Source organism: Salminus brasiliensis, chromosome 2 (assembly GCF_030463535.1).
Source record: "Salminus brasiliensis chromosome 2, fSalBra1.hap2, whole genome shotgun sequence".
NCBI lineage: Eukaryota > Metazoa > Chordata > Actinopteri > Characiformes > Bryconidae > Salminus > Salminus brasiliensis.
This window is the reverse complement of record NC_132879.1, coordinates 53,465,691-53,490,638: the sequence shown is the minus strand read 5'-3', so window position 1 is coordinate 53,490,638 and position 24,948 is coordinate 53,465,691. Positions and strand designations below refer to the sequence as shown.

General features: G+C 42.8%; 1 protein-coding gene across 6 annotated transcripts in view; it reads left to right on the top strand.

The window, feature by feature from the left end:
- Positions 1-23,843, top strand: part of foxp2 (forkhead box P2) — a 120,296-nt gene extending 96,453 nt beyond the window's left edge. For all 6 annotated transcript variants that reach the window (XM_072673168.1, XM_072673166.1, XM_072673172.1 and 3 more), the window contains 9 exons: positions 2,220-2,307; positions 4,457-4,540; positions 8,475-8,685; positions 9,391-9,467; positions 9,601-9,702; positions 12,375-12,496; positions 13,285-13,354; positions 14,641-14,855; positions 19,898-23,843. In XM_072673168.1, coding sequence (XP_072529269.1) covers positions 2,220-2,307; positions 4,457-4,540; positions 8,475-8,685; positions 9,391-9,467; positions 9,601-9,702; positions 12,375-12,496; positions 13,285-13,354; positions 14,641-14,855; positions 19,898-20,042 — 1,114 coding nt within the window. In that variant the 3' untranslated portion in view covers positions 20,043-23,843. The remainder of the gene's footprint in view (positions 1-2,219; positions 2,308-4,456; positions 4,541-8,474; positions 8,686-9,390; positions 9,468-9,600; positions 9,703-12,374; positions 12,497-13,284; positions 13,355-14,640; positions 14,856-19,897) is intronic.
- Positions 23,844-24,948: the final 1,105 nt, after the last annotated feature.

Here is a 24,948-nt window from a genome sequence, read left to right as displayed (position 1 = left end):
TTTCTGGGCAGACTGCACCAGACCAGACATCAGATCTTTTAAGAATGCTAAATGCTAGTCTCAGGCAGTCAGCCAGTTCAGCTTGCTCTCTGTCAGTCTGGATTGCTCCTGCCAGTCTTTTCTTTTTTCTTTTTTTTTTAACCGAGCCCAGTCCCATCACACCTCTTATTCACCTTCTCAAAACAAAAATCAATATGCCTATAAAGTGACCCATAAATTACAGACGGCTGCAGAGATGTTTGTTCAGGAGCTGTCTATGTGCAGGCTCCCCTCACCTCTCTGTTTGAACTGAGCCCACCGTCTCTGCCTCATTAAGAGATATTGGTGACTCCATCTAACCCCAATCTCTCTCTCTGTCTCTCTCCCTCCCTCTGTCTCTCTCTCTCTTTCCATTCTTCCTTCTTCTTCTTCTTCTTCCCTCCATTACTCTGTCCATCTCTTTCCTTTGCTCCCTCCCTGCCTTTCTCTTTTGCTTTGATTATCCCACTCTCTAGTAACATACAGAGTAATCTGTACGGAACCGCCTTGGCTAAGTGGGCAGTGCTCGCACTGACCACATCGCACAAGCCTCGCAAGCAAGCTGGCTTCCTTTTCTTTCTTTCTTTTTTTTTTTTTTTTTTTGGTCGATAAGAGAAAAAAGATCCAGAAAAGATTAAATCTAGATGGCTGATGATGAGTAAAGGGGTAAGATGTTTTTCCGAAGCCGTCTTTGGGGAGAGCGGAACAAGGCGCCTGGCCCCTTTTGAAGCAGCTGTAATTTATGACATCCGCCATACATCAAGTGCGTAAGATAGCATTATGAGCATTGAAATGAAAAGGGTATTTGCAACATTAGTTCCCCTCTTCCCTGCGAGGGACGTGATTAAATGATTAATGAAATGCCCCTTTGCATGCGCATTCTGAAACAGCAATTAGGCACGGACTGGAGGAAGCCACCAACTCTCCCCAGCCTCCCTCTCTATCTCTCTCTCTCTCGCTCTCTCTCTGTCTTTCTCGCTCTGTCTGTCTTTTTTTTTTTTTTTTAAAGCTATCTCATTCTTGATTTATAATGGAGAATATCTGAGCATTAGACCTGAAATGGTTACAAAAGCAGAAACGACCATGATAAAATGAAATGATTTAAATGTGCATGGCTGTAATTGAAAGGTAGTGGAGCTATTGTGCTCTTGGATGCCCTCCGCTTTGATTGGCGTGTTTTGGGAGGGTTATGAATACGTTGTTATTTTGCATATTGCACATAAACAATAGAGTGGTTGAAATGAATAGGGAAAATGCATAGCAGTGCTGTGTTTGTGTGTGTGTGCATATATGTGTGTGTCTGTGTGTGTGTGTGTGCGTGTGTGCGATTTAAGCTCACTCTAATGCACTGGAGGCTGTACTGTAAATGATCATTGAAGGGTCTGCAAGCTAACCTATAATTACAGGAAAGAAAGTGGCAGCTTTGGCATTTCATAACCATGTCTCCTCAAAGAGCGCTTTGTGGGTTTGTCACCAATGATAATTTAGATAGAGGCTCATTACCGAACATCACAACACTTTTAAAAACCTTTTCGCCTCCGTGCGTTCGCCGGGAATAAAGGTCTATTTTAATGGCGAGCTTCTTTTGTGTCCTGCAGACAAAATCCAATCAAGGAAAACCGTCATTGACTGCTTTTGCAGTCTGCTGTGCATTTTTTTTATATTCTAATGAAGGGATGAGTAGATACATTTAATACGTTGGCTGAATAATGCACTCTTCATAGGAGACACTTTTTAAATGTTACTCAAGTTAAATTGCGTTTATTGTTTTCCATAAATGAAGAGGAAAAAACCACTCTGCCATGCCTTTTGTACGCCAACATCCCTTAGCCCTCATAAACTGAGCTGCTGCGCGCAGGCAGGACTCTTGATTTAGATGACAGTGCCCCTATTGTAATGTTAAACACTGGCTTTCAGTGCTCCATGGAGAACCCTAACACATGAGGGTGAGCTGCTGCCTTTTTGTTGTTGTTGTTGTTGCTGTTGTTTTTCCAGAAGGCTAATAATACAAGATGTCTCACTAATAAAGCATCTCTGGTGCAGACCAGAGAGTACCGTATGTGAGAAAATGAGCTATTATTGGATAGCTAAATGAAACGAGAGCTGGTGGGTCATGTGAGAGTCTTCATCAACAGTGTGTGTGTGTGTGTGTGTGACGCTGGAAGATGTTTTAAACCTGACGGTCTCTTCTTTGGTTTTAGGCACCTTAACAGTGAGCATGCTCTGGACGACAGGAGCACAGCGCAGTGCCGGGTCCAGATGCAGGTGGTACAGCAGCTAGAGATACAGGTATCGTGAAAACACCAACACTCCTCCAGCATCCTCACTACATCTACATATGTGCATCCTCTCTGGAACAAGAAGTGTCTTTGTGAACACCTGAGAACGAACACATATCGGCACCGTCGCGCTAAAATCCTGTATTTCCAAAAAAGCAACTTTACAGGAGAAGGAAAATTCTTCGGCACAATTAATGAATGTCAATGTAAAAAGGATTTATTCCAGGCCATTTTGGAGCATTTCTGTCGGTCCGTTTAGCATGAAATTTTGATACCAGGTAAAGAACGTCTGCCAGATTCACATGATGTCAAAAAGTAAAAAACGCAAAAATGGATATACAGGGTTTTGGCGTGACATCGACAATATGTAACAGAGCAATTGTTTAGAGGACATCCTGAGTGAAACTAACACAACCAGGAGCATGGAGACCCAGCAAGAGCCGTAGCCGGCATTTTTTAATTGAATTAGGATTTGTGCTTATTTTCTATCCCGTCCAATTAATATGCACGCATCTAGGGCTGGTTGGTGTTAATTAAATGCACTTTGCACCTGAAGGAAGCTCTAAAGAGGGCCACTATTTTCAGGAGGTGGAGCGTGACCTTATTAAGGAGTCATGCTGGCAAGATAATGAGTGCAGTGATTGAAGGACGTTATTACTCAGCACTGTGGCCAGCCTCTCCTGCCAGCAATGCGCTGGCTTCGTCTCCACACCCCTGTCTGCCCCGGCGCAACTCGGGAAACGGAACACAGGCCACCAGGACGAGGCTCACTCCGGAGGGACGGAAACATCAGGCCTGGTTTGATAGTAATTAATATTTAGTTACTTAATAAACCTACAATTTTCAGGTTTGAAATGGATTGCTTAAAGATTTCAAGCCGATCTGGTTATGTTTAAGCTCTGGAAATATGCTGGAATACCCCGTTATTTCTGTGTATATCCGTCCATTCAGCCTCTAGCTCTCCGACAGAGGCCCTAAACCTCTGTGATGCCTGTCTGAATGTAAGCCAAGCGTTGCTCGCAACCTTTAAAGGTTTTTCCGCTCTGCGACTCTATCCCTATTTATTTGTTGGGCTCTTGAATCCGAACAATGAATAATTCTTGTTTATATGTAAAATAACAAAAGTCCACCACCTTTTCTTTTTTTTTCCATCACTCCGAGCGCGCCCGGAGACCAAAGAGGCACCGACCCCCGTGCTTACACTGTGACCAATTACAGCAGTGTTGCTGTTTTCCGTCTTGCTTTTTTTTCCCCCCCTTTCTCTCCTACTCCGTTTCTTTTTTCATCCCTCCGTCAGTGGTAATGAGGCCCGCTTCAGAGTGGGTTACGCCGGCTCCGTGGCGGAGTTCAGCGCGTGTGTGCGCGGTCGCGGGCTGGTCTCTGTCACTCGCCGTGAGCTAGATTGATGATAGGGGATCGCCGGGGCACTAACTGGACCTCGGAGGGACCGGGCAGAGGCAGAGGAGGCGGGGCTTGGCTGGCACTCTGTTTGTGGGACCCCTTCACCTCTTGGCAGCTGCTGGCTCCAGTCCAGCTCTAACAGTGTCCACAGGACTTTGACTAGACACCCAGGACTCTCTAATTTATGGCCTGAGTAGCTTGTTACTGTCAAAGCATCGCTGACCTAAATTCTGCTATTGACAAAAAGATGAAGTGCTATTTGTTTTCAGTGACCTCTTCGCACCAACACCACCACCACCACTGCTCACAGGGAATGGCTCTCTGCTTCTCTTCATATGATTCTTCCTTTTCGCAGTTTTTCTCTCCCACCCCCCTTTTACATTCTCTCTGTCTCTTTCTCTCTGTCTGTGAGGCCTTTCAGTTGTGTTCTCTTCCCCATCTAATTCTAACTCTCCTCGTTTCCTCGTTTTTTCAGGTTTTTTTGTTTTTACTTTTGTGTCTCTTTCTTTAGTCCTCTCGAACTCTATCTCTCTATCTCCTCTCTGTCTTTGAGGCAGGCTTAAGAAAGCCAGATTGGGCATATGCAGGATTCATTACAACCAGACAAGCTCAATAACAAGATGTATTACCGTGGTAGTCTGGGGAAAATCGCTCATTTCTAAAACTGCTCTGTTTTCTTTTCTCTCTCCCTCTCTTTCTCTCTCTCTCTCTCCCTCTCCCCTCCCTCCCTCCCTCTCCCACACTCTTTCTCTTAACAGCTTTCTAAAGAACGTGAGCGTCTTCAGGCAATGATGGCCCACTTGCACATGCGGCCCTCGGAGCCCAAGCCATCTCCCAAACCGGTGAGTGCATATTGCTCCACATACGGTAAACAGGTCGACAGGGCAGCAAATGAGCTCTCTAAACGCCACTGTTTAACAGCGCTGAGAGAGAGAGAAAGAGAGAGAGCGATAGAGGATGAGGAGAGAATGGGATTTGTAATGCCAGGTTTCGCTACTCCCCATCAGCCACGACTAGGGGGAGACTGCGACGGCAGGCGAGTGCATTAAATCATACCCCCAATTCTGAGCCAAAAAAGGCCCAGCCATTACGGCCTGATGGCTTTAATACTGCAAACAACCTGTTGGCCAGCAGAAGCTGTTAAGCTCTGTGACCGGAGGAGCACTTAAAGGAGCCAGGGACAACAGAAGGCATTGCATTCTGAAAACAAACAGCTCTAATGATAGACGGAGCCAGACGAAGATGATGTGAAATGAAATAACCAGCAATCTGTAAACAATCTGAGGGAGAGCTGGCTATCGGGGCGATGCCGCTTCTGAAATGAGATAAGGAGTAATAGTGTGGAAAGGAGGCCCACTCTCATTCGTGGGACATATTTAAAAAGCATATTTCATCTCAGAGCAGCTGAGCAGACTAAAACGCAGACACTGTGTCCCAAAGATCACAAGTTCGAATCCTGGGTCATGCTGCTTCGCCATCAGCAGCCGGAGCCAGAGAGAGCACAATCAGCCATGGTCTCTCTGGTTTGGGGAGATGGTCGATGCTGTCCGGCACAGGCGTCTGTTGGCTCATGGTATCAGAGATGTACCTGCCGCTTTCCTCCGAGCTCGTTGGCTGCCTAGTGATGAGGAAAAAAGGCGGTAGCTGACTTTACATGTAGCAGAGGAGGAGGCATGTGCCTGTCTTCACCCTCCTAGTGAAAGGAGCAGTGCAAGTGATTGCAGCTGGGTTAATTGGCTCAGCTAAATTGGCTAGAAAATGTAATAAATAAACAAATGAACAGCATATTTCACATTAAAATATGAAGTGGAATTGTGAAACTGTTTACAAATAGACATGCGAGCCAAAATAAATATTTGTGTCCCAATTATTTATCCCACCTTCAATATTTAGCGGAGGAATGCATAGTGTGTTTCTACTGCTTAGCAAGGGCCTAATTTCAATGGCATAATTTTCCTCATCACCTCCCACCATATAAAATAGATAATCACAAGATAGAATAATTATCCCGTAGATCCGCCAGGAATCGGGCCGCTCCCCTCTGCCAATTTATTATTCAATCTCCCCTTTTTAATCTTCAAAACTCCAGCAGCTTGGTTACATCTACACTAATAAAGAATTTCAGCCTGTAATCCAATACTGCATATGAATGAATAATATTAATGAAGTATTACATTACATAAACCACACATGAAAGGGCTGCTAATTGCATTTGATGGCGAGCAATTAATGGCAGATTTTTAAATGAGCGATGATGGCCTCAGTTTTTTCCCACTTTCCTTCTTTTGTCTGTGTGTGTGTGTGTGTGTGTGCGTCTGTGTGCATCTGCATTTTTCTTTTTTATGTGTGTAGCTCTTTGCAGCTGCGTGCGAGCGTGCGATTGTGCTTGATATTTTCAATTTAGCTGGAGTAAAGAGAACATGTATCCTACACGCCATATCCACCAAAAAACCTATGTACGACACAAAAGAGGAGAGGTAATAGATATCATGGCACGGATTTCCGCCCTCGCATGCGTCGGGCTGAGAGGGAGGCAGCCCACACATTTGATAAATATTAATAGTGTGAATTTATTAGCAGGGCGAAATGAGCCCTGTTGGTTCATCACCGCACCCTTAACAGCTATCAGTAGCCCAACACAAGGTGCAGACACACTGTCTATTATATGACCCCATTTACGCCCTGAATGGCACTTCATTAAATGTTACCTTTTGGCCATGCCATGGATGGCTGAAAATCAAAGTTACCAAGACTGCAAGTCCTGAATAATGAGGGTTTTTTTTCCTCCCTCTCTCTCTCCCTCTCCCTCTCCCTCTCTCTCAGCCAACCTTGAATATATATTCAGATGAGCGGAGGTGGCAAAGTGCTCATCCCTGCCTCTCATTCGCTCCTGCTCAGTTAGGCTTTAATAAATTCCATTTTGCAAATACAGGATTGTGTGCCTGCAAACATGTTACGCTTGTTGCCGTAACCAGGTGAAGAGAGAGGGGAAGAAAATCTTGTCTTAACACTATAAATATACATGCCACACAGACACACACACACACACATAGTGACACACACACACACACAGACGTTCTCACTCACTCTTGATGGGATTTATTATGAAGTGCCTTTTTTTGCAGTGTTTGACAGTATATCAGAAGCTTTTGTTGGTCCAAATGTAGAACAAGTAGCACGTAATTACTGGTTGATATTGTGGTGTTACGGCGTGCAGTCTGCAGCAGTGAATGGGGGATTAAGAGGGAGGCTCTTCAAAGCGTCGGCCCGTTGCCTTGACCTGACCTCGGCTGAATTATATGGAGATTCCTGCATTATACACATCAACGGAGTTCTCCGCACACGGAGCAAAACAGCACCAATAGATACACCACTGCACGTTTTTCCACCACCTTCTGAACGTCACGCCCATTACAGTAGAAGACACACTGCGGATGCTGGCGATTTGCCCTGTCTAACACATTTGTATGATGGTCATCATTAAAATTGGATCAAAGATGTAGAAATACTGCAGGAAAAGATCCTGAAAAAAATGATGTACCTTATACTTGGGTTATGCATAGGGCCCAGCCCATTCCTATTCACCCACTATTCTGTTCTAATCACCCACTACATTACGACCTCTTCAACCTCTAGGCACTTCCCTCCGCCAGTGCTTCCCCGGGTTAGGCCCACCTCAACCACCAAGTACTCTTTAATGTTGCAGTGAGCAGAACACAGCAACCACGACAGTCTTATACTGACTTAACAAGGAGAAGCAGAAGCATGCTATAACACTAAGCTCATGGTCCACTGTCTCAATCGAGTGGTCAGTCTTATAGAAGAATTTAAACAATGCTATAATGAAAATTACAAGACCAGATAAAATATAGAAATAGACACGTTGCCAGGGTACCATGTCCCTCTAGTGGAGTAATTGATTTCCTCTGTATGACTGTATAGAAGACATGCAGTGCTTGCACCCCTTACCATCGCCGTTGTCTCATTACCGTTAAGTAGAGTTATAATTATCAATTGTGAAAGCACCCAGCTGTGTGCCAATGGGCAACTTGACATTTCATACTATTTATCAACACATGCCACTGATGATTGTTGATGCCTGACGCCTTCCCTTCTCCCTCTGCCGTTTCTGCTTCTCTTTCCATTCAAACCAGTTTAGGATTCCACTCGCCAATTCACAATTAAAGCAATTTGGCTTGAATATGTAATGATGTCATTACCATTCCCACGAATTAGCGGCGAGGACTAAAGGTCAGGGTGGAATTTTCCAGTCGGTTGGATCCTCTCACATGAGATTTAAAAAATGAACACAGAAATTAGGAAGAAAAAAAATAGGGCTTAGTGATATGAAGGGTGACGTGTAGTGTTTGGGTTTGAGGACTGATGGAGAGGACTGAGGGAGGTTAGTCTGGGCTTTCAATCCAGGTGGGTTTATAAAAAAACTCACTACTCTCTCACACACACACACACACACACTCCTACACATGCTGGAAGCTCTTGTGGGATAGAGATGGGTTGGGATAACACAAAGGATGATCATTAGATAATCTTTAACAGCGTGCTCTAATTAGAATTCTTATGATACAATTTCATCCTGTAATTAGTGGAGATTGGCTGTTTCCTCTGCAGCTTATTAGTGGAAACACAGCTGTACAACTGAATCTGCTCTTGTTTGTCTGAGTCCTTAAAACTCTCTGTCTTATTCTCTCTCTCTCTCTCTCTCTCTCTCTCTGTGTCTCTCTTGGTCTCCTCCCCCTTCTCCTCTCCCTCATTCAGTTAAATCTAGTCTCGAGTATCACCATGTCGAAGAACTTGCCGTCAGTTTCTCCCCCGAACCTGCCCCAGACCCCCACCACCCCCACAGCCCCCGTCACACCGCTGAGCCAGATGCCCCAGGTGCCCTCCGTCCTAAGCCCGGCCAGTGTGCCCAGCATGGGCGCCATGCGCAGACGCCACTCCGACAAATACTCCATGCCCTTGTCCTCAGGTATGCACACGCAAATAACCACACAGAAAAGCCTATAGCTTCATTACGTCACTGCTCTGGACCAATAGAAATGGAGTGTGTTCTCCAACAGCAACGATGCATTAGTGTTCCTGTAGTAAAGCTTTATGCTTAAACACACAGCCACACAGTGCTGCTAGCATTCAGCATTCAGATGAAAAGCCTTTATTTCATTTCTTCCTTCTATGCAAACGAGACAAATATCACACTGTACAGTACATCAATATTTCATGAGCGTTAATTACAGTCAAATAGAAAACGATACAATATTCATCACGCTTCATATTTGGATGGCTATTTGTATTAAGCAGTGCGCGTTAAAATCCGCTGTGTTTGATGTTTATATTTACTGGCCTCGTGCAGTTGCACGTGGGGGTGCATGAATTATTCAGATACATACAAAATATCTACACAGGCTCTAATTTCACGCATGTGTTAATGTTTAAGATTTCTCTTGAGAGAGATTAATTAAAAATGCATTTTGTTGGACATGTAAAATGCTGATTTGATGTGAGCCCCCCCCCCCACCTCTCTTTTTTCTCTTCCCCTCTTTTTTAATTTCATTAAATCCTAAGTGAATTCAGCTCCTTGAGGAGTTGCATTTAGCAATTATTCCGAGTGGTGACAGTGTATTTATTTATATTTTTCCCGTCTCTTATTTTCTTTCTTTTTTCTCCTCCTGTGCAGAGATAGCCCCAAACTATGAGTTTTATAAGAACGCAGACGTCCGGCCACCATTCACGTATGCAACGCTCATCAGGCAGGTGAGTGGGGAAATAAATTAGCTTTTGCCTGATTAGATTAGAATTAATTGCTGCTCGAATTAACACTGTAGCAGGGTGAGAGTGGCTAAACGGCCTGGTTAGTAAAGCATTATTTGATGGCGTCTTGTTGCAGGCTATCATGGATTCGAAAGACATGCAGTTAACGCTTAATGAAATCTACAGCTGGTTCACGCGCACCTTCGCCTACTTCAGACGCAACGCCGCCACTTGGAAGGTAACATCCCACTTCCTTTTTCTTTTTTTTTTCTTTTTTTTTCCTCTCCTATCCCCCCTCCCTATCCTGTCCATGGGATAGCAGGAGACAGAAGCCCGGAAGGGACATTTATTTACTTGACACGAATAGATTAGTATCGTGCTCCCCTCTTTTTAACCTGCCTCTTGAAAAGAGTGAATTTCCTCTCTCTCTCTCTTTCTCTTCTCTCTAGAAAAATGACAAGTGAAAGAATAATTCGGCCTCTGATATCGCTTTCTAATTTGGTGCAATTAATAGCTGAGGCTTGGCGGGGAGGTGTGCGTTCTGACGCGCTAATTACTACCCAGCCACTCAATCATCAGCACCTTTTGTTAGATGCAGTGTATTACTCCTTCCTCTCTTTCTTTTTTTCTTTCTTTCTTTCTCTCTCTCTCTCTCTCTCTCTCTCTTCTGCTCTCTCTTTTCTCCCCTATGCTCATACCCCCCCTTGCATATTATTGGTTAATTAGTTTGAAAGATGGCTGTTTGCCTTTCAGAAGCAGTCTGGGATTTTTTTGTGCCGTTGTCAGGTGGTTCTTTGTACACATCATAGCTCATATACATAGAGAGGGAAAGAGAGGTTAGGGCCTGTCCGACTCGTAAGTAAATGCTTTCTGTCACTGTGGGAACTTTATTTACCAGGACAAAGGCTCTCATTTGTATCCCTGGCCTAACAAATACAGTGTCCACTTTTTTTTTTTTACTGTAGAACAAGGAACAGAGACAAAAGGCATGAAACTGTGTGTGTGTGTGTGTGTGTGTGTGTGTGTGTGTGTGTGTGTGTGTGTGTGTGTGATTATATATATATATATATGTGTATTCACTGTCACACAAAAACATTGTAACAATTACAGGAGAATGAAAAAACCTTCTTAACTTTCAATGGTCAAACCTTTTGGAGCATTTCCATTGGTCCATTCATCCTGAAATTTGGACACAATGTGAGGATCAACTACCAGACTCACATTATATTAAAAAGTGAAAAACAAGGGTGTTTAGTGTCATTGTGACTATATATATATATATATATATATATATATATATATATATATATATATATATATTTTATTTTATTTTTTTTTTTTTACTGTAGTATCTTTTAGCCAGGAGCCTTTCTCAGAGCCAGGCTGGGAGCTTTCTCCCTCTCTCTCATCAGCATGCTAAGCGTCTCCCAGCACTAGATTTAGCAAAGTGAATTAATTTGGATTTGGGTTGCTAATGATGCTGGTGTATGATTACAGCTCCACAAGGGTGTGCAATAGCTCCCTGTACATCAGCGCATAGGGCCAGAACTGTTTTACTGTATGTGGGCTTGCATAGAAAACTGCAGAGCAGGCCTCATACTGTCTGATGCATTTGCACATCTACATAACATAAACATACATAACATACACAGACACTGACTACTGCTAAACTGCTAGACCACAGTGTAGACAGAGCAGTTCCCACTGTATACATGTATGAACATCCACTATATCCACACATGTGCTCTAGGTTCTCACTCCTTATCACTAAGTATTTTAATCTGGCCATGGGTGGAACATAAAAAGCAGTGGAGTATCATTAAGAATATTCGGGTCCCTCCTTTTACAATAGCGAGGGCTGGGATATTTACATTTGGAGCCTGGCTGCTCCTTTGTGCTGGCTGTACAAGGCTGGGCTATGATGGGCTTGTCATTTGATTAACTGAGAGAATTTTTAAAAAGGAATGAAAGGTGATTTAATATCTCTGCTTGGTCTCATCAGCTCAGCTTGGGGATCCAGCGCTCGGCCCCGGCAGCTTATTAGTTATAACTATATAGCATGCATAATAAAACTGCTCATTTGCTCATTAATATTAAAATTATCATATTCAGAGCCATGGGCATTAAGATCAATCAAATCCTGGGATTTTCAGGTCAGATGCGAGATCTGCTTATGAGTTTTTTCCCCCCCTCTCCTGTCTCATAGAATCCCTTTCTTAGAGCAAAACCACTACAACCCATCCCTGAAATAAAACATGGAGGAAAAAAAACTGTAATATTAAAGAAAAGGTTATTATTTGGCAGCGGTTGCCGCATGTTTTAATTAGATTCCTTCATGATATAGGAGGTGGGCTGCAGACCCCCTTTTTTCCACCCTTCTTGATTATGAATGTAAACGTGTTTTGGGGTCATTTTCATAAACCTGATTTGTGGGGATTATTTAAATATAGGTGTGTTCGCACAAATAGATGTCAGAAGAACCATGTGAGGTTCATGCTTAATTCAAAGACCTCCTGGATGTTATTAGTGACCATCTTCGTTTACACACACACACACACCCTGTGTCATTCTCAACAGGGTGTGAATAGATTTATATGTCATATAGGTATCAGCTCCTCTCTGAACATCTGGTTTATATGTAATTCTTGTGTATACTCAAACATAATTAGTGGTATTAAAATTGTGTATGTATTTTATGTTTAATAATTTCATATATTATGAATAAAGATGTATTGATTATAGTGACGATCGAGATATGTGTATATTATGCCTATAAATGTTATACAAATTATTTTAAGTACTCATTTGATTTATGTAACTTTTGCAACTTTAGCAAAAGATATTGCCGCTTAAATGTGTGTATTTGTGTGTGTGTGTGTGTGTGTGTGTGTGTGTGTGTGTGTGTTATAGAACGCAGTGCGCCACAACCTGAGTCTGCACAAGTGTTTTGTGCGGGTGGAAAATGTGAAGGGGGCAGTGTGGACAGTGGATGAGATGGAGTACCAGAAACGCAGATCACAGAAGATAACAGGGTAAAGCCTGCACTCTCTCTCTCTTTACTGTATGTCCAAATGTTTGTGGACACTCATTCATTCACGCATTCAGCTACATTTTGGAAATTGCACTCTTGGCTGATCCAGATGTGCAAATGCACACACACAACTTTACGTCTAATCCTTGTAGAGAGGTATTGCCAATAGAATAGAAATCTCTGGAGCTGATCAACATAAACCTATTGGGTTCATGCCTAATGCCAGGCTTGGGCAAGATGGGTACATAGCCCATTTTGGAACTGTGTTCTCTGGAATGGTGTTAATTCATCCAATACTGTTGGGATGAGTTGAGGTTGAGGTGGGAAGGTGATCATCCAGCATCCCAACCTCATTAATGCTCTTGTCGCTGAATGCAGTCAAATCCTTAGAGTCATGCTGCAAAATCTGGTAGAAAGCTTTCTTCCCTGGCAGTAGAGACAGATACCCCAACAAAAGCAGGATGAAGTCTTTTTTAATACAATTGATGTCAGAAGATACACTGAATGAGCAGGTGTCCCAATACTTTCGTCCATATATATACATATATATACCAGTCATGTATTCAGGGCTGGTAGGTTGTTTACTGAAGGCTCTGTTGAACCCCAATTAGAATGCAGTGCCATTTGTGATGGCTGGCTGACAGGTAGAGGGTTATGGAGGCAATATTGGAGCTATTGTCAGACACACATTTCCTAAGATTGCTACAAAAAAACATAAAATGCATAAGCAGTGAGGAGTCTGACTTAAAACTGATGTAAATAATTGAACGTGTGTGTTCTTACGGACAGGAGCCCGACACTGGTGAAGAACCTGCCTTCCAGTCTGGGTTACGGAGCAGCTCTCAATGCAAGCTTGCAGGTAAGCAGCCAGCTCCGCTGGCTAGAATAAAAGAGTGGTTTCGCTGTCTGCCTGAGTACACAGTTTCTGTGAGCATCTCCATGTTTTCATAATTACAGGCTAAACAGCAGGAGTATAAATTCCTCAGAGTTTTTCTGTGTGTGAGCCAGGTTGGCATAAGCAGTGAGAGACTAGAAGGACACCGTGTGGCAGAGGCAGGTAGCTTCTCTGCCAGTCTAGCTCTTCTGCGTGCCTCTGCCTCAGATTGATAGCAGCTTGTGCAAATGCAAGGGCATATGCATTAATATTTATTCAAGCTGTCATAAATGATTTGGCTTCGTAGTGTCGGCCAGTGAGGTGCTCATGGCAAAAACTTTAAATTTTAATTACCGTATATAACTTTAATGTGCAGGAGGCAAAAATGTCAGGAGAATTTTATTTTTTACTATTTTCAGGTAAAGTTTTTGGGGAGTTTAATAGTCATGCGGATACTTGATGTTTTTTTCTCGCTGGACCTCTGAGGCCTATCTGTCGGGGTGAAGAGTTTGTGTTTGGAGCTCACGTAGTGTATGTGTACGAGCTTAGCCTTTTCAGTTCACCTGACGAAATACTGCACGAATTACCTCAACATAGTTATTATTGCTGGACAGTCTCAGGCGTTTGATTTTTACGCCATAAGGGGGCAAACACTGCCAGAAGAATGGACCAGTAAACAGACATAATTTCATCTAATTTCATCTCATTTAAAGCTTCAGAATATATGTCCAAATGTTTGTGGACACTAATGACACTAACGTCCTCTAATGAATGCATTCAGCTTCTTTAAATTGCACCTATTGTTGATACAGATATGCACATGCACACACACACACAGCATGTTTAGTTTTTGTGGAGAAATATTGCCAATAAAATAGGACTACTCTCTGGAGTAGATAAACAACACTCTATTGGCACCGTGCCTAATGCAAGGTGTGGACTAGCTAGAGTGGTATAAAGGCCCCAGCATCGAGCTGTGGAGCAGTGGAACTGTGTTCTCTGAAATGATGGTGGTGCTCCATCCAATACTTTTGGGATGAGTCAGGGAGATGAGGTGGGGTGGTGATTATCCAGCATACTAAATACTAAATAAACACTCTTGTTACTATATGCAGTCAAATCCTCAAAGCAGTGCAATGCAAAATCTAGTAGAAAGCCTTCCCTGGACAGTAGAGACAGTTACGCAGACGAATGAGTAGGTGTTCCAATACTTTTGACCATATAGTATATGATAACATTTTAAATATTGTATTCCTCATTCTGTGACTCAGGCAGCACTGGCGGAGACGTCCCTGCCGTTGCTGGGTAATCCAGGGTTGATGAACAGCAGTGCGTCGGGACTGATGGGGGGCAGCCCGCCTGGTCTGCTGGGCGGTAGCCCACCCAGCCTCTTACATTGCAGCATCCACGACGAGCTCAACGGCACGCTCGACCACCTCGACACTAACGGCCACAGCAGCCCTGGATACTCCCCGCATACCCATGTGTAAGTGGACCCACACAAACACACACACAGACACTGCAGAGAAGACAATCACAGATGTATTTTACTTTTATTACTTATTGATTATTTTATTATTTCACTTTAGGATTTTGGCACATTTCAGTGCAGATGTGTGAATGTTCCATCCAATACAGCCGTGTGAACAGGAAAGCTGCCAGGGATTTTGGGCCCCATGAAAAGGAAAATATTACACAGGGCCCTACAACTCTAACAATTCTGCCAGAATACTTAATTAATACATTTTTAGGGCCCCTGTCAGTCACAGGCCCGTTGATTTGTCCTAATACCAACCCCCCACCCACACAGTGCCTCTGCCTGAGAAATGCATTAATGCAGTAGAGTTGGTGCGTTTGTTCATCGTACCTTATGTTAAGTTTACATTTACTTCTAGACGTTCACCTCTCACCTATAAACAGGGACTGTCCTAATTACAGATTCAGTTTTAATTACTCCGACGTCTGCATCGTCGCGGTTTAGATGTTATATTTTATGCAAGACTGTTCCTATTAATATTTAGCAGCTAACTGTATCATTAATTACTTTAAAATCTTTGCCTTTCCATCTTTTTTAATGGTGCACAGAGAGAGAGAGAGAGAGAGAGAGAGAGAGAGAGAGCGAGAACGAGAGAGCAGGGTGATTAAAGATTCATGTGGTGTGAGTTTGAGGAATGCGTATGTAGAATGTGCCCCTCACTAATCAGTGATGTCATACATGTCATAGTGCAGTGTTTACCGGGCCAGAGATGGGACACTTAGCAGTGTCACACATGCACAAATATACACACATACACACACACACACACCAACACAGCCTCCTTTACGCTTCTTGTCAGTCTAAAGCAGGACTCCACCACGGTCTCACTAATGGTGCCTTATCACCCCTATAAATTAGGAAAGGCACTCAGTATTTCTAATGCCAACAGGGGGCATGTATGCAAGTGTGCACACAAGCGCATGTTTATGTGTGTGTGTCAGGTTGAGAAGTGGGACAGGAGTGTTAACTGGGGCAAATCTGAAAGCCAGACAGAATCCCAGTATATTCACTCCCTCAGGTTATTTAACTTTTAATAATGGACAGTTGAGTCTGTTTCTTGAATGCTAGCGTACTCTCCTTCCCTCCCTCCCTCCCTCCCTCAATCCTTCTCTCTGGCCTGAGCGCTCCGACACGTAAGGTGACCGACGCTGCCTCTCCCTTACACGGCCGCTACATGGCCAAAATGGAAGAAATGTGTTTTGTAAGTGGATTTTTCTGGGATGCATTTAATAATGAAGAGGCCAGCTTCAGACAACATCTTCACGTCTGCCCACCAGAGACTAACCACACAATCAGGCTAACCTTTCTCTTAACATGTTACAGTTTGCGCCATCAGTCAAGCTATGGATAGCTTCAGGCATACTGTACGTGTGTGTGTGTGTGTGTGTTGTAAGGGGTGCCCTGGTACTGTTAAAAGGGTAGCTTAAGAAAAAAAAGGCTTACATTCTATGTCCACATATTTGTGGACACATTTTGCATTAAATGTATTCAGCTACTTTACGTTGCACCCATTGTTGACATATGTGCAAATGCACACACACAGACAGCTTTTCTAGTCCCTGTAGAGAAGTACTGCCAATAGAATAGGATTCCAGATCCAACATGATCCTAGTGGTACCATGCTGCTTAATGCCAGGCGTGGGCTAGAGGGGTATAAAGCCCCCCAGCATTGAACTGTGGAGCAGTGGAAGAACTGTGTTCTCATTGTGCTGCTCCATCCAATACGTTTTGGATGAGTTTGGGAATGAGTTGGGGTGGCGATCATCCAACATCCTGACCATACTGATGCTCTGGTCGCTGAATGCAATCAAATCCTCACAGCAATGCAATCCAAAATGTAGTAGAAAGCCTTCTTCCCTGGACAGTAGAGACAGTTACTCCAATAAAAGCAGGATAGGAATTTTAATACCCTTGATTTTGGAATGAACTGTGAATGAGCAGATGTCCAAATACTTTTGTCCAAATGGTGTATCCTGTTTTAGCATGAATGATGAGATTTAATTCCATAATTAACAGTGTTTGAAATTAGATGCATTTCTTATATTAAATTGCTCAGATCCACAAGTCATTATCTCGTAAACAAACACACACACACACGCGACATGTACACAGGCTGGCACGGGCACCAGCTCGTGGCTTACTAATGCCAGCCTCTCGTTAACCACTAAATGACTCATCCTGATGTCTTAATACAGTGGAGAAAGGACTAATCGTTTCCCTCCCTCCTCCAAGCACACAAGTGTGCCGCTGATTTCTAATGAATGCAAATGAAAGCTGTAAGCCATGCTTCTTCACATGCAGGCTAAAGGCCTGTGTCGGGCTTAATGGCCAGTGCAGCGCTGGTCTGGCCGGGGATCATTTGTCTCCGGGTAATGTCTTTAGGCCCATATCTGCAGACCTGTTTGTTATGCTGTGATAAATGTGAGTGGCAGTGCCTCCTCTGAGCTCTGTATGGCCTTTAAAGAGCCAAGCGAAGACTCGGGGTGCAGGTCAGCGACGGCTTTTATAGCCCCTTTAGAGTCATTATGAAGTACGCTGGCAGACAGCACCTTCATTTGCTACTGTGCAGGTAGAAATGGTCATAATGCAGCCTGCATTATTACAGACCTGAACTACGGAGTTGAAAATGGCCCAGTAGCACCTTTTCTGTTCCAGTACTGTACCAGAGACTGAAGCCCTGAGTGCTGGTCAGTACTGGTACCAATTCAGTGGTTCTCCCTTTAAAACTAGTAGACTGTAAAATGGGCTGTAAAAGAGCTTCACTTAAGGTGAGCATGTAAAAACTACTTAAATACAGCAGTTGAGCCCATTGCTGATGCCCATCAACACCAGTATAATGCCCCTAGTGATCAGCATATTGCCAGTGTCACACAAAACCCTTGTATCTCTATTATTGACGCTTTTCACTTTTTGACACAGTCTGAATCTGGCCGTCGTTCTTTACATTACCCCAGAATGTCATGATGAATAGACCAATAGAAATGCTCCATTCAACTTTCAATGCTCTATTGAAAGTTGAGGAGTTTTTTTCCTCCTCCTGTAAAATTGGCATTTTTTAGATACATAAGTATTAAGTAAGTGTTGTAGGGCTTCACTTAGAGCTGGGCGATGTGACCTTAAATCAGTATCATGATTAATTAAGCATGTTACCTTGATTATGATTAATAAGTGATTACATAAGCTGCTTGAGTTGCTCAGTTGGCTCAGTATTTGGGTGCTTCCATGTCATTGGACAGAACAGAGTCATATGACTACACATGCAGATGTATGTTTTAGGCATTAAGGCATTAGTGCCTAAATTACATTGAATTACATTGAGATAATCATATATACATAATAAGCAAACGTTAATTAGAGGTTCTGAGTGTTATTAGGGTCGCACAGAAGCAGAACTTTGACTTCAGTAGGGGGCCGAAGTGTAATATCACACGTTAGCTGCATATAATGTCAGTATAAGGCTTATTATCCAGTTACAGTATTAGGGCTTACTGTTGCTAACTGTTATCAGTTATTTGGGAGTTTTGAGAGTGAGGGACTTTGAGGAAGTTTAAGGCCTCACACAGGTCCTCACACTGATGATTGCACTGTGTATCGAAAACTTTCTCTTTTTTTTTTGCAAGAGTAGTTCTTCAGAAGTGCGGCTTAACCTACAGTATTTCTCCCTCTGACTGAGACAGCAGCATCCATCCCAGCGCCAGCCAGCCTCCTCTACCACATCTGAATATTAATCTATTTTGCTATAAATATTAAAGTAATCTGTACCTTTTAAAATTCTTTTCAAATTCAAAGTTCCCCCTGCCATTGATGAGTGCAGCCCAAGAGATGACTGCCAGACATGTTCTAATGCAGAGACTGGTTGATAAGGTTTTTTTCCCCCTCTCTCTCTCTCTTTCTCTCTCTCTCTCTGTCTCTCTCTCTCTCTCTCCCTCCTAGTCTAGCGGGATTTCCCGATGCATCCAACGTGTCAGAAATAATTAGGTTTTGTCAGATTTATCATGGTAGCACAAACCCCTTTCCCTGCCAAGGGCCCAGGATCATGTTAAGCCTTGTTTGTGTGTGACAGCGTTATTATTCTTGTTAGTAGCCCCACTTCCACCCTCTCCTCTCCGCAGTTCTGCAGGGGGGAGACGCTGCTCACTCGCTGCCTCACTGTGGTGTTTTTTTTCTGCTTTTTTTTTTTTTTTAACTCCCCTCTCCATTTATTGACAGTCAGTAAAGATATTCATCCATTTGGAGTTAAAAACATGGATCATGGTGTCCGAGTGAACTGACGGGCTGGAGTTGATTAATGGTAGAAGCCTAGCTGCAGGTTCTCTCCCCTCACAAGAAGCGCCACCGCAGCCCCTGCATATTAACGAAGGCCTGCGCTTTCTATTAACAAGATAAAAAAAGCTCCACTCCCCCCTTTGCTCCAGGGGGTGAGGGGATGAGAAATTCTCCATTATTTATAATGGGGTTACTGCTTCTCTCTCTCACACACACTCACTCTCTCTCACTTTTTTTTTTTCTCTAGCCAGGTGCCATCAGTAAACTTTTCAATGCCAAACATGTCGAGGTATCAGCAGCTTTGCTCTCTGCATTTTTATAGACCGCTCTGAATGTAATCTAAATGTAATTGCTCTTTACATTTGTGTAAAAATATGTGCAAAACAAATGGCTTGTAAATTTGTACATTTGCCAGAGGTGTTAAATATGACGTCTACTCCTGGAAGGTATCTGTGTTTGCGGTGAGGGTTTGTGGTGGGGCTTGGATGGGAGCTAAAATAGAACAGGGCCCTTCCCTTTCCTACCTCAGCAGTTGCTCATATTTATCCTTCTTGGTCTGAGGCTCCAGTGCAGCATTGGTACAATCAGATCTTCGTCCGATCACACGTTTACGAGATGTTTAAGAACTGAAAAGCAAGAGATCGTCCCCAGTTGCAGCGAAATCTATAATCAAGTGTAATATAGTACATTTGGTTTAACTCTGGTTACTTTGGACTTTTTTCCAGGCCTCCAGTTCACGTCAAGGAGGAGCCGCTAAACATGGACGATGAGGACTGTCCGATGTCACTGGTGACAACAGCCAATCACAGTCCGGAGCTGGAGGAGGACCGAGAGCTGGAGGAGGGCAACCTATCGGAGGACCTGGAGTGATCGGGGTGTTTTTTTGTTTGGTTGTTTTTTTTGTTTTGTTTTTTTTTTGTTTTTTGTTTTTTCATCTCCGCCCACGTTTGCTGGGACTCCGCCCTGACCGGCCCGCCCCTCTAACCACTCCACAAACCACAGAAAGGCAGCAGAGCAGAAACGAGGAGTATTTATTTCGAATGCATCCGGAAGACTGGCCCAAAGAGACTATTATCTCAGCCCTTTGAGGACCACATAAGAGCAGGCATGAGATGTCTGCTTTTTAAAATGACTACAAACGGAAAAAAAAACACAAAAAAAAAAGACGACGGACAAGATTTCATTCAGATGGCATGGCCACCTCATACACCGTGAACACCGAGACTCATGGACCGAAAGGAAAAAAAACAAAAACACTCGAGTCTTTCCTGTAGAAAGTTGTTGGCCACATATACTGCCAAAAAAAAGTTTAAGTTTGTGAATATCCAACCCACAGTAGTCGCTGATGTTAGATACAATTGCTGGTTCAATTCAAGTTGTTGCTCTGTTATGATTTGCACAGGAGTAGTATCAGAAATTAGTGTCACTGTCTGTATGTTGCTAAAATGCGTAAAACAAACAGTATTTTCCGTTCTTTTCCTTTATTTTTTTCTTTTTAACAAAAGCTTTTTTTTTTTTTTCATTTTCCGTCATGTTCGCACCACCACCGACTGTAAATGCCATTTTTAAGTCAAGTCACACCAATAACAGAACCGCGGTATCAAGACTGTTGCAGCTGTCCAAAAAAAAAAAAGTAGGTCTCCAGTGTCTCTTTATCTCTGTTTGTGCCGAAAAGTGAAATGTGATACTGAGTTGAAACGTAAATGTTTGTGTAAGCACCACGCTGAGGAAAAAAAAACGCAAAAAACGAACAAAAAAAAGATGAATTTCTGCATATTCTTCTACTAGTCTCTTTACCTCCTTGTTCTAAAGCTTTGTCTACCTGCAAAGAGTCACAGGCAACAGCTATAAACCAAAGCCAACACTATCAATGGCCAATAGCTTAGACAGAAGCCACCAGACTCTTTGGTCAGCCTTCTGTGACTTTAACTAGTACAAAGAGAAGCTTTTTTTTTTTCCGCTAACTACCTTCGAATAACCTCTGGGATTGTGTCGTTTAGCCCTGTACAAAGATTTTAAAGAAGGCGATTTTGATGTTTAATTTGATTCCAGTCGGAGAGAGAGCTCACACTGGCCACGTGCAGCGATGGGGCCGCCCTGAGAGAGCCTAGGTACCCTTACAGGCAATGTGGGCTGGCTAGAAGCGCGGTAGAGAGCAGCTATAAGTGGATCATGACCAAAACAACCATTTGTGTATCAGTGGAAGTGCAGAAAAAAATGTGTTGTGAAAAAAACCCGTCTTTTAGTTCCATATATAGATAAATATCCATGTTTTTTTTTTTTTTAACCTGCGTTATTTGTGTCTCCCATCTTACGGTTGTTTCCTTTGCTAGTGAAATGTGTTGAAGTGCTGTCTGAAACGTCATGTCTTCTACCTGTATGGTTTTCTTCTCGGAGCCGTGTCGAAGCCGAAAACTTTAAAAAAAAAAAAAAAAAACATAGGAACCAAACTTTAAGATATCTAGTGAAGCCAAAAAAACAAAAACTCGTCATGATTTCAAGTTGATATGAAATGATTATGGCTTGGTGATCTTGTGAAAGCAAATGCTATAGCCATTGTTAAAGAGGATATCAAAGTTGAGAAGAAGCTTTTCTAGATGATATTTGCTTTGTCCTGTAGATTCCTTGTAGGTGCAGCCAGCGCTGGGTGTTGAGAAGGTTGTAGGGAGCGCAGCACATGCTCTGTGCTCTCATCTCATCTGAGACGCATCCAAGGTTTCGGAGCAGGAGCTTTGCCTGATCATATCTAATGTCATCTAGAAAAGTGGCTGTCGCTTTAAAGGTCATTTCTGTTTTCAGTCAAACCAAAGCTACACAAAATTCTGCCTCCTCTCGTATGGGATAATAGAGATGCTAGCACACAAAGCTGTTGTAAGGCTCACTCAGTCCAGCAAGTTATTTATTTTTCAATGTTTGATTTAGTAGGTTTTTTTTATGTTTCTTTTTTTTTTTTTTTTTGGTCTGCTGACTTTCCTGGTCCTCGTTCTGGTCGACTACCAATGCAGCAAAAACGGTCCGAAGCACGCCTCGGACCTGAAATGTCAAAAGTTCGTTTACTTTGTACGTATGGAAACAGACTGTGCAGTTGTTGCTCTCCAGTGTCGTGCCAAACCAAAGGGTTGGCTGCTAGCTTAGCGCAGATACACACACACACATATACATGCAGACGTACGCACACACCCTCCAATAACACTCACACTCCAATAAGATTCTTACAGCAGTTCAGCTCAAAGAAGGAGCTGGATCCAGGAACAAAGCTTATCCCTTATCCTTTGCTGGAGTCAGCAGATTGACTTGAAGACGACGCTCCTAATAATTTTATCACACCAAATAAATATAGAAGCAGCAGCAGCAGAAGAAAAAAAGGGTTCTCCCACTTATCCAAAAAGGCTTTCTAAAAGGTTCTACCTCTTCACGATTTCAGAACAAATATGGCAGATTGCACGACTTCTTAGAACGCTACTTATTAGCAGGAAAGCTGTCACACCACGTCTCCTCGTCACCTGGCTCATAAGACGTTGTTGTTGCCAATAGACAGTTTACATTCCCAATGCCAGATACGGAAGGTTTTTGCATTGTAATAGGTTGTCCTGAAACCTTTGTAGAATGATGATGTAAAAATGTACCTGTAAGGGGATATTGTGTTTTAAAAATGCATGTCTAAACTCATCATGTGGTGGACTGGAAATAAGAATTAATAAAAGCGTATAATAATAAAAAGATCAGGATGATGGCCTAAGTGTACGATGCATATGAGATGCATACCTCAGCTATACTGTTGGGTTTTGTTTTGTTCGGTTTGTTTTTTGGGGGTTTTTTTGTTGGTTTATTTGGTTAATTTTTTGAAGGGGTTATTATTTTTTTGGTGGGGGGGTGGGAAGGAAGGAAAAAATGAACTCTCAGCCACAGAATGCATATTACCTGTAGATTTTGCATGGGTTTTGTAAAAAAAACATTTTAAAAAATGTCTAAAATAGTTGCTTGCACATAATACCAGAAAGACCTCCAGATCAGCAATCTGCTCCTCCACTAGATTTAGGATTGTCTGGATTTTTTCTGGGATGATAATGATGATTTTGTCTGTATTTTGATAATTGTGCATATTATGTAAAAAGATACAAAAAAAAAATGTTGGTGGACCCATGAATTTACCAGACATTTTTTTTCTAAGCTAAAAGATCAGTGTTTCTTTTCTGAACTTCATGACTTTTTACTGTTCTCACATTGCTTGCTAAGAATAGCAAACCTGCTTTTTTCCTGCATCTGCGTTGCGTAGCTGTAAGGCTTTAACCTAATGTGTGTATTTATTGCTTGTACCTCTGTGCATACGTTATGGAGCATTATGTCTGGCCGACGAGTCATGTATCGTTTCTATTACTATCATTCTTTAATGATCGGGAATATGATCCCCCTATGTATACAGTAAATTGGGACAGTAGCAAAAACATGTTTATGTAATTGGTGAATACCTTTTTTTGGGTTTTGTTATCTTCCTTTGAATCAAGGTTAACTCATTTTTGATACTTTTCATTACCGTGTACTGTGTCCATACGTTAAGGTTTTGCCGAAAGTAGAGATCATGATGGAGAATTGTAACAGGCGTTATTATTTTCTGTATTCATGGCTTTTCACTGCTGAATAAAATAAAGGACCAAAACTAGGATTTGAAAAGCAACTGTCTACCTCCAACATCAGGGAGTTCCTACTTTTTTGTACGCATCTATCTTTGATTCTACAAAGGCCCGTGGAAATCAGGCCGGCATTACGCTTTCATGCAATGTAGAGGAATTCATCGCGAGAAACTCGAGAAAGAAAGTGAGAGGAGGAAGAGAAAGAGAGAGAAAAACAATTAAAGTTTAATAGCTGAGCTACAAGTCCTTTGTTCCAGCTTCCAGCACCTAGAGTGTTGTTTAGATGAGCAGTGCTGGGGGAGAGCGTGGCCGGGCCGGCCTGTGCTGGTCGTAATGGGCTCGGCCTGTGTTCTCCAGCCTCTGGTTTTGATCTTCGGAGAACGAGGAGTTGTGGCCCGACACAACTTACTTGAAAGGCTGTTTTTCGGGGCTGGAGCGCGGCCTCCCTGGGAAAACGGCGCGTCTTCACTTGGTTCCTGCTCTCTTTTCTCCTTTGCTCTCCGGCCCCCAGTCGGGCTGGGGTGTGTGTTATATGTTTACCAGTGCATTTGAAGAGTGGCAGAAGGGACTGGTGCAGTTTACTCAGCTGATATAGTGCATAGCATCATGTGGTCTTAGATGTCTGCCAGCAGTAGGGTTGCTGTAGCGTGGGTGGAGGAGGAGGAGGAGGAGGAGGGGGGGGGGGCATATTTATAATGGAATATGCTGGGCTTGTGTGCTGGGCATTCTGGTACAGGCAGCCAGAGCACAACATGTTTAGCCTTTTTGCAGCAAAGAACGAAAGTGCCCGTCATGTTGAGGTTGTCACTGTCTGTTCTATTCAAAAATTGAGGGATGAACCAAAACGTCCGAGAATTCATTGGAAAAACAGTTTTAAAAGAGGCAAAGGAATAAAAACTGAATGTTACGGGTCACGGGAAGCCGCTCAGATTCTAACATTTGTCTTTAGGTAAAGAGACATTCTGGAAGAGTTACAAATATTTAGACACCTTTACATTAAGAAAGGATTTATGATTAATGGACCAATAAAACCATTGTTTGTGTACATATATAGAAAGGTGTATAAATGCACTCACACAGTGACTCTCTGAGGCAGATAAACATGAACATAATACCAACTAATCTATATAATATCTAAACCTAAA